This window comes from Hydractinia symbiolongicarpus, chromosome 10 (assembly GCF_029227915.1).
Source record: "Hydractinia symbiolongicarpus strain clone_291-10 chromosome 10, HSymV2.1, whole genome shotgun sequence".
In the NCBI taxonomy this organism is placed as follows: Eukaryota; Metazoa; Cnidaria; class Hydrozoa; order Anthoathecata; family Hydractiniidae; genus Hydractinia; species Hydractinia symbiolongicarpus.
This window is the reverse complement of record NC_079884.1, coordinates 25203914-25214186: the sequence shown is the minus strand read 5'-3', so window position 1 is coordinate 25214186 and position 10273 is coordinate 25203914. Positions and strand designations below refer to the sequence as shown.

General features: G+C 33.9%; 1 protein-coding gene across 1 annotated transcript; it reads left to right on the top strand.

Annotated features, from left to right (window-relative positions):
* Positions 1-1203: 1203 nt before the first annotated feature.
* Positions 1204-10167, top strand: LOC130662547 (organic anion transporter 3-like). The gene is made up of 10 exons (XM_057461440.1): positions 1204-1608; positions 3085-3268; positions 4181-4411; positions 6259-6455; positions 6582-6806; positions 7345-7479; positions 7560-7651; positions 9094-9205; positions 9531-9603; positions 9812-10167. The coding sequence occupies exons 1-10, from the start codon at positions 1466-1468 to the stop codon at positions 9986-9988; spliced, it is 1569 nt and encodes a 522-aa protein (XP_057317423.1). The 5' UTR covers positions 1204-1465; the 3' UTR covers positions 9989-10167.
* Positions 10168-10273: the final 106 nt, after the last annotated feature.

The window sequence follows — 10273 nt, the reverse complement described above, 5'->3', positions numbered from 1 at the left end:
GATGGAATTTAAACTGGAAGGGTAGAAATTTGTCAACATACAGTTTTCTCTTGTTTTGTGTGCACTTGATTTTGCTGTCTTTATGAAAACATTTTTTATGTAACCTCATTTTTTGGCCAGGTTTTAGATTGCCTAAAGTTCCTTCAATTGATTAATTTTTATAAAAATAGTGAATTTTGCGTTTCTCCAAAGCACACTGAAATGCGGGTCCATGCAACTGGAAAGGTTACTATAGTAAAGCAAAAGTTCAGGATGTTGAAGCGTGAGATTTGGCAAAAGGATGTGGTCTAGCAACCGGGCTGCTTATAAAACTTTATAACTCGTACGACAAAAGTGAGCAAAAACATTATGGTCTAAAAACGTGTTACATTAGCGCGCCAAAGTTTAACGGACGAAGAATCCGGTGTAATCGAGAATACGTTAATTAATCACGAGGCTCTTAAGTACAGTGTAATTAGTTAACAAATATTTTAATCACCTAAATTTACACACGTACACATGTTAGGGAATAACTCGAACGTTTCATACTTTAGTAGAAAATCTTTTTGCAGACTTCTACCGTTGCTTTGTTGTATGAAGAACAGGCCAGTATGCTTTTGGAAAGGTACCGTGTAGTCATTAGTTTTAATGGTGAAATAAACCGCAAGTAAATTTACATGCAGGCGAGATATTTGTTGCCACAGTCACTATCTGCTGTTGTTGTTGTAGACAATATTTGATATTCGTTCCACTAATTCCTAATTTGCAGAACATATTTTGTTTGCATGGCAATGCTAATATTTACTTTGATGTAGACCAAAATGTCGATATAAAAAAACTTTTTTACAAAAAAACTTTCACGTATAAAATAAAATAGCATCTCGCTTTATTAAAATGTCAACAAACTGGTTTCTATTTGCGCATTTTATGTTAATAAGAGTGGTTTCTATAATCAATGCAGCGTAAGATTGTATTTCCAGCTTAAAATTTTGCCCTAGCATGAGTAATTGTTACATTTTCTTTTGTCTATGTATTATTTAAAATGGAAATACTTATATAACCCCTTCCCAGATCTTCTTTCAACTCGTTATTAATAATTCAAGACAGTGACAAGGAGCCCTGGGGCGAGGTTGGTTAGTAACGGCGCGAAGACAGAAAAACCACAAGCATTTGTTAAAATCTTGTTCTGTAATGTCATTTCCACTTCGAAAGATATGTTTTTAATAATGGGGGTCGCTTTGTGTCTGCTTAGATAATAATTATTTAATTTCTTAATTGACCTTTTTAACAGACTTTTATCACCATAGAGTTTTGTTAAACAATTTAGAGAGACACGTCGTTTGGTATTTTATTATCTCGCCTAAATATAATTGCATTCAAAATATTTAATTTTGTTATTTGCATATCGAGAAGACTTTTAATCTGTAGCGCGAGCTAGCAAAGGTTGGATGTGCTCTTAGAAAGTTCTTGTGTTTTGTATAGCAAAATGGAAGTTGCAGAGTTGTTAGCCCAGTTGGGTGATCCTGGGTTGTATCAAATTTTATTGTATATTTGTTTGTTTGTATGCAACTCCACTGTCTCGATGAACCATCTTATTATGGCAATATATGGATACACACCAAAACATAGGTACGTATTCCTTCACGGTTTTTTTTTTACCAACAGTTACACGCTTTTTTTATAAGTGTTTTTTTTTGTTTTTGTTTGTAAGAATATTCGTTTCAATCAACATGTATATTCTTAATTTTCGGACAAAATCATCCTGATCTATTTTTAGCATATTTTTAGCACATTTAAGATTGAGTGATCTGAGAATGCAAACTGGTGTGAAAATCACCCTTATGGGACTGTTGTTCAGACAGCCTAATTTAACTGACTGACACAACTAGATTTAGTGGGGGAAATCACTTTAAATGAAATTTGTTATTTTTTGGTTACGTTTCATTAGAGCTCAAGCGAAATGTCAAACTTTTTGTCTAATTTTATCTCGAATATTCTTATAAAATATTCCTAGATTTTGATTCTGTTTTTCGCTATGCATACCAAATTAGTTTTCAATGCTAAAATTGGCATTTATAAACATCTCGCTAGATAATTAGGCTTTTATTAAAATATTTTAGTAAATATATTACTAAAAAATTTACTAATCCAGAACATTCTGGGTTGCAAATAATTTTTTTTCCTAGAAAGGTATTTTAAAAAATAACTCTAAAACTAAAATTAATTTGTTTTTCTTAATTTCAAATGTGAAATGACGCAGATTAGAACGGTTCTGTTACTTATGTGTAAGCAAATAACGATTTAAAAGAATTTAAAGTTTCTTGTAGAAATAAATAAAAAAATTATTTTCAGGATTTTACGAAAAAAAAAGTGTCCAGCTAGTTCGATGATTCTTTTTTAAATTGTAAATATTTCACATACGATAATACACGGTACGATAATTCGGGAAAACTAACACTCCATCGCAGCTTATTTTGCGATCAGAGGAGGTAAACATCACACTTTTATAAGAGTTTATTAAGGAGTTTTTTCGTGCAAACTTTTCTTGCCGCGTTTTGTTTTTAATGAAAAGTACACATAAGTTGTATCTTATTATTATCAACGTTTCCTGAATATTTGAAAGAAATTGATTCAACGGAAGTTAAAAAACTGGAGAAAACACGCTTTTGCCTCTAACAAACTCTCATAAAAACACGATTTTTACCTCCAGTATTGTAAAACGATGGAGAGCCGTAGGAACGCATGTACAATTGAATTATCGTAAAGGTGTATTAAATAGCCGTCAGACCGTTAAATCTTTTGAATCCCGTGAATACCCGATCGTTGTCTTATAAAAATATATCTTGAAATATGAATTACATTGAATTACAACCTCGTTTCCAGGACATTTTGCCTTGTTGATGAAGTTTTCCGTAATAACTCCGGAAGCGCCTAGGGCCGAGGTTGATTGAATTCCTAACTATTTTTTTAAGAAAGTAATACTTTTTTTTGTCTTTTGTGTTGGTATGTTAAAATATACAGAGTAAAAAATTTAAAAACCTAAAAAATTGTTGAAAAATACGACAAGTTCCCGTAAAAATCGTTAAAGATTTTCTTTCTTTATAGCTGTACAATTCCTGACGGTATGCTGAAAAACAACAGTATTCCTACTGAAATTAAAGATGGAAAAACCTCGTTTGAAAAGTGCAAAGCGTTTTTGAATTTCAATGCTACACTTGGAAGCAAAATGAATTGTCCGAACGGATGGACATTTGATATCAGTGGAAAGGAATCATCAATCGTGGATGAGGTAAAGTTGATTTTCAAACATTGACAACTGACTTTGTGACTATCGTAAATTGTGAAGGAACCTTTAATTTGTTTCTTTCTTGTCAACTCATAACGCAGTTAACATATTTATAAGCATTTATGAAAACTCTTTCCTAACCATTCTGTTCTTAACACGATTTTTTAAAAGAAACCACTCCATAAGAATTACTCGCCTTACAAAATATTAAAAGACATTTACTTAGCTGAATCTTTTCTTACCTCCAAATACTCAATTCATTGGAATGGCATTCAGGTATCATTACCTGGGTTAATAAGATATTAGGCAAGTATGGAGTAGGTTATCCTTACAAACGAAAGACTACTTAAAACATTTACGATTTTAACGAAAGAGACATCTTTAATAAATAAAAAAGGAAAGGAAAGAAGAAAGGAAATTTGTTTGTAACATAATGTCAAGTTTCTACAACCTTGGACAAAAATATTTGTGAACAGATTTAAAAATTCGTTCTTAAAAGTACTTGGAAAAACGCATATTTAACGTAAATACATTTTTGGCTTGTGAAAGTTGACCTGACAACGCCCTCAACTGACCTTCGGTTTTATGGTTAATTAATGCCTTTACAAGCCCTAATGTGGGATGCTTTAAAATTCCACATGTCAAAATGATTTTTCAAAAGTTTCTTATTTAGCCTACGTACCTGAAAAAATTGAACTTCTATGTCCTATTTCTTTCTTCAAGGTCCTACCAGCTGCAAAAGTTTTCGTCAGTGTTTTTTTTTAAGAATTACCCCAAAAAAACTTCTCCAGATAATTTTTTTGTTCAAGATTGTAGTTGTGAACTTGCTTAGACAATAATGTCCTTATAGAGAACTCAACATATCGACAGGTAACTCGATTTTTACCCTAATGTCAGACATTACTTTTCTTTTAGTGGTCTCTTGTGTGTGACGAAAAATATAAAGTCAGTGCGGCCACGACAATTTATTTTGCTGGCGTCATGATTGGTGGTGCTATTTTCGGACAGTTATCCGATAAGTTCGGACGGAAACCCGTGTTGTTGGTTTGTTTGTATGGACACATCCTACTTGGTCTTGGAGTACATTTCGCTTCTTCATACGATGCATTTGTAGCTATCCGATTTTTTCTCGGATTTCTTGTACAGGTAAATGATTATATTTATTAGTTGACATTTCACATATGGAACACATCGTGAAGTAAAAAATGATCGAAGGGTTTAAATATCGGAATATCAACATATAAAAAATGTTCAAGATGATTTTGAGATCTTTGTGATACACGCTTTAAATATATTTAAGAAATATCTTATGAGCAATACAATACAGATGAGAATTACACAGTGGGCTAGTCAGCCTTTAGATAAAATTTCAACTTTGACCCTTCGTTGATTAATTAAGAATTAAATCCAATTTGAATTGTACAATCTTGGTCAACATATGTCAAAACGGGAAAGCTATTTTCGGAGTCCGCCGCCACAAGTAATTACATAGGCTCTATTATATTCACTCCTTCTCAACTTGTCACAGAGCACACTTTTTATGTCAATTATTTGGTCAAATCTAAACTTTAAAATGACTTCAGCGTGACCATTTCCCCAAATTTTCTTCCCGGACGTGGATTATTACGTTGTGCTGGATTGTTAGATGCGTCTAGCTAATTTTTGACGCTATCTCTTTGGCGTACTTGTGTTTAAAAGTAGCGATTTTGCATCTCGCCGATAACATATTAGTGGCCATTCGAAGCTTTTGTCGTACAAAAATGACGAACAACTGGCTTTGACATTAATTCTATCTGAGTATATAGCTATGTCGACACACATTCACAAAATGGAAAACAAATTCAAGAGATAACATTTTAAAGTCTAAAATGATAAATAATAAAAAAGGCTTCAAGCCCTGGGATCGTGGTTGCAAAAGACGCTTGATGATAACATGATTTTTTTTTTCGACCTGCAGCCCTCTTCCTTTTTTTGCTGAGTAATGACTGGGTGTTTATGACTGAATAACACAGGATTTGAAACAAAATGCTCAAAATGCTATTTGATATATTTCACCCTTTTGCACCTCACCAACGTTCAAACCCCTGATGCGAAATCGTGCTTTCATAATTAAGCTATTGTAAAAAAAATCAGAAATGAGACAATATCTTCCACATCTTTCTTTAAATGCACGTACATTTTGCACTGGTCATAACGCTTTGAACTTGATTGCTATACAGTAGCTAGCTGCCAAAGTGTCGAATTTGATATTGACGTGAAAGATCAGTCCGATACCTTTGTTAAACCGCAACTGCGAGGACTAGCTAATCGCAAGAAGCTTGCGTTGCCATCAGGATTTCGTTGCTTTCAAAAAATTTACTCAAAATGTAAAATGTTAGACCCGTGCTAGCTCTTAAATTTTGTGCATCATCTGTAGAAACGTGATTTCCTTCCATGAATGGCAAAAATATCAAAAAACCATTTCATCAGCACATTTACATGACTTTGTGAAAATATCATTGGGTGAATGATGTGCTTAGTGCAACCCCCGTCACAGCACTTGTGATATTTTTTTTATTTAGATGGTCCGTAGAACATTTTTCCTCGATTGCTCATTATCTTCAGCCTGTTCTGGTTCAATCAGCTGCGTTTCCGTTTGTTTACACTTTAAATAAAATAGCCGTAGTTGACACCAAATTTTGGGAGGTGCAGGGCAGGCGAATTTGAGATTTTAATGTTTGGCTAAAAATGCATCCTTTCACAAGCTTCTTTTATAATAATAATCGACAAAATATCATTTGGGACGCTACAGACCTAAATAAGATATATGCTAGTCGGTGGACCGTGGATAAATCCACGGGTTCGCCCGTTCTTTAAATACCTCATTTCGTATGTCTCGCTACTAGAGCTACCATTTTGCGCAGAGACAGAATACGGCTATTATTATAGAGAGACTAAAGACTAAAAATTATACATTTTAGTTGTTATTTTATTCGTGTGTTTTCGTCATATAGGGTATACAGACGTCGTCATACGTTCTGTTGGTGGAAATGACGGTTGTTAAATATCGGCCGATATGTGCAGGCATCTTTGAGGTGTGCTGGGCTGTTGGTAACTTATGGATGACTTCACTAGCCTGGGCAATTCAAGATTGGAGGAAGATTCAGTTGGCGTTGTGTTTACCGAGTCTAATCACGCTGTTTTACATCATGTAAGTTGTAATCAAAAAAAAAAAAATTCAAGATATTTTTAAAGGGACGTTTGCTTATGTTTCTCTTTTTTGAATCTATATTTAGAAAACAGATTTATATTTTTTTCTTGTTTGTTTATTTTACAGTTTTGTTCCTGAATCAATACGTTGGCTGGTGAATCAAGGCAAAAATGAGCAAGCAGAGTATCACGCTAGGAGAATAGCACGGTTCAACAAAAAAGAACTACCAAACGAGTTGAACCTTTACGCAGGCTCGAAAGCGGTTAAAAAAGATGGCAGAAATTACTCCTTTCACGATCTCTTCATAAACAGAGAAATACGAAAGAGGACTATGCTTATGGGCTATATTTGGTATGTTAATACTGTTACTAAAAATTTGCGGCGAATATGTTAACCATAATTTTATTATTGTACCCAGGGTAATTTGTTGGTATTCCGGATATCAAGCAGGAAAAAGGTCCACTTTAGAATACGTATTATTGATATTTTTTACCCTTATTTAATGCAATTTAATAATAGTCCTAAATTTGAAGTTCATTTTTAGTCTAAAGAAATTTTAAAATTTAAAAATTTTTGTTTAGTAGATTTCAGCCATAGCGCCTTAGTGGCTGAGTAAAAAACAAAATTCAAATTAAATTTTAACCTTACCCCTGCAACGATTGTACCTCGATTGAAAACGGTTTAAATCATTACTATGAAACCTTATCCACAAAGCTGTTTTGGTCTTTTACTTTGGGATAGAAACGTAAAAAAGCTTGGTTATGAGATTTCTTCTTATGGTATTAAACAGTACATTCGAAAAGCCTTTTGTATGTGAACTTTTATACAAATAAATAATTACAGTAACTTTGTTTACTATTTCTTAGTTCCAAATAATACTTTTTCTTAGGCTAGCTTCTTCTGTCGGCTACTACGGTTTGATTTTGACTACTGGTGGACTTGCCGGAAACCGATATGCAAATTATTTTGTCAGTGCGTCTGTAGAAGTAATAGCGTTTATATCCGTCATATTTATTTTGAAATAGTAAGATTTTTTCTTTTTTCTCTGCACCATCCATTTAGCATTAAAGGATTACGTAGTTATTCTTTGTTCTCTCATTTTAGCTTAACTCGTCGCAGACCTTTGATGCTGTATTATATCTTAGGAGGTGTGACCTGTATCATAGCGGGAACGATCAAGAAAAGCGACAATATAGGTATACACATTAAAATCCCTAAATTAGTTTGTTCGAAATTAAAAAGGGATCACAAAGCCTTTCGCCAGTCGAATTTGTGTAAAAATCAGTCTCTAGGGACTTCTTATTGTCACGGAGAAAGGCCAGAAAAAAAACGTAGGCACCCTCTCGATTAAATCCCCCTCTTTCAAGTCTTTCAATAAAAGCCCCCTTTACCTGGGCGACAATATAGGTAAGGGCGTTTATTGGAAAGATACCTTTCCAATTAACGCCCTTTTTACACCTCTTCGAATTAGGTGCCTGTCTGAAAATCGAAAAATGTAGTAAACGCCCTAGGCGTTTGGATCATGACTGTTAAAATTCTTAAGAGTTATTAATAAATCTGTTCCCAGGGTACTTTGTCTCTTCAAAAGAAAGGCAATACGCCTTGAAAAAGAGATTGACAATTCTGTTATTAGAAAGGAAGTCTTCGACTGATTATAATTTTTGCAGAGACTTTGCAGTAAGATAATATTGCTTAAAGCCTCGTAATTTTGTATAAAAATATCAATTCAATTATCAAGTCAATTAATGATATAGATCAGACTACTTGTAAATCTGCTGCAACGAAAATGCGTCACCAGGACGTGGCGAGCATTTATTTGAAAAAAGTTTTAACGTAAACTAAAACATTTAGCACAGCTATCAATGGCCACTGAGAAGCGATTTTCTTCTTTAGAGAAGCTACATGCCCTTTTTCAAGTTCCACCCCAGCACCTTTTATCAAAAAGCGCAGCGCGTGAATTACTAATTACGTTTAAAATTTTCAGGATTAAAGCCTTAAAATGTGCTTTAAATTTGCTTATTTTTATCCGCCCGTACTTCTCAAATTTAAAGTCAATGTACAAAATGTAAATATTGTATATCGCTCTAACCTCAATCCCAGGACCTGTTGCATTGACGGAGGAGACGAACAGACCTTTCGTCAGACCTACAAAAAAGGCAGCGCCAATGAGACAAGCCATGGGGACGAGGTTGATATCGCTCGCGAAAATAAAAAAATGCCTCAATTTGGTACACACGTTTTTTTTAAGGAACGTTATATTATTTACATAAAAAACTGCTCAAAAACAACCTCGTTCCCAGAGGTTTTTAAAGTTTTCACATAAGTTCTAAAAAGGGGACGAGGTTGGTATGTATCGTTTTAGTAATGGAAAAATAATTGTTCTAAAATAGTTGTTTCTCTGTAACCCTAAGCTCACATTCTATTCTGATACTCTATGAAGGAATTTAAGCCTTCTTATAGGTTCCTATTTTTAGCGTCAACGTTTTTTCTTAGCTAGGCTCTTTTAAAAAGAAAAGCGTATATCCAATATGTATTAATAAGAGAGGATGAGTCCTTTATCCTTTTTATATCGCAGTCTCAAAAATGAGATCATAACGATGAGTATACCACTATAATTTTCCCCTCCCTTTATTTTCAGATAACAACGAAGACATTGCTACCGTTTTTGCCGTCATTGGCAAATTTTTTCTGTCAGCTGGATTTTCTACTATTTTTCTTTTCACTGTTGAGCTCTTCCCCACTGTGGTTCGGTAAGTGTTTTTTAATATGTGAAGTTTCCCCTGCATGACGTTATGTTATAAATTGTTATGGCCTCACCAGACAACGTGGTATTAATTCAATTAGGGGAAATTTAAAAAGGAAATTTGATATTCTCCAGGCATTGTTCAAAATTTTTTCACTGCTGTAGAAAAATATAAACGTGGAAGTGACATCACCGTGACAGTCTTACATTGGATATATCTTTTAATTTAATATCAAATTCTAAAAGCGAGTAATTCTTTCTACTTTTTTACCTAACGTAAACATTAATTAATTAAAACAGCATAGAAACGAGGTTTATTTCTTTAACCATAGTACGTTAGGCATGGGATCATGTGTATTTTGGGCTCGAGTTGGCGGTATGATTGCTCCGCAAATTTTACTAATTGTAAGTAATTATTTTACTTACTTATTGATTATAAAATACCACACTCATACCCAGGGCTCTTCAACGCGTATGATGTTTTGATGTATCCAGAGCCCTGAGGACGAGGTTGTTCGTAATCCTGGATAGACGATGATTAAAATATCCTTGGAAACGAGGTGAAAGTACTGGTTATCTTTTTTTAAATTATTATTACCTTGACCTTTTTTAGGGCGATTATACATTCGATGAGCTACCATATTTAATTTTTGGTGGTTTAGCCCTACTTGCGGCTGTCGCAACATATTTTGTACCGGAAACCCGAGGCCAACACCTGCCAGAAACTATTGAAGAGTTTAACAAAGATTTCGATTGTGAAAACGGAAATACACATGATTCGAAATTGTAGAACACTATTGGTTTCTTTGGGTGGTATATTAAACTACACGCATATTAACCAGGCGAACTAATGTTATCCTTCAGGGGTTTACTGCCTGAAAAGTAACAGCATTTAAGGAAGAGGCTGCCAGCCCTTACCCCAATCCTACTCCCTGGCTGTCCCGGCCTGTTTTATATATACACATGAAATTCAAAGACAAATATATAAAAACTTACAAAATTCTAATACTTTTTTTTCTTAACTTACACAAATTTTCTACCATTTATGCTGGATTTTTCTAGTCTTTCGTTAATT

Bases quoted from the DNA above. Each gene is read 5' to 3' on its own strand.
- LOC130662547 (XM_057461440.1), top strand. From the start codon at position 1,466: ATGGAAGTTGCAGAGTTGTTAGCCCAGTTGGGTGATCCTGGGTTGTAT. The intron at 6,807-7,344 runs GTATGTTAATAC...ACTTTTTCTTAG, and splicing joins ATGCTTATGGGCTATATTTG to GCTAGCTTCTTCTGTCGGCT. The intron at 7,652-9,093 runs GTATACACATTA...CTTTATTTTCAG, and splicing joins CAAGAAAAGCGACAATATAG to ATAACAACGAAGACATTGCT.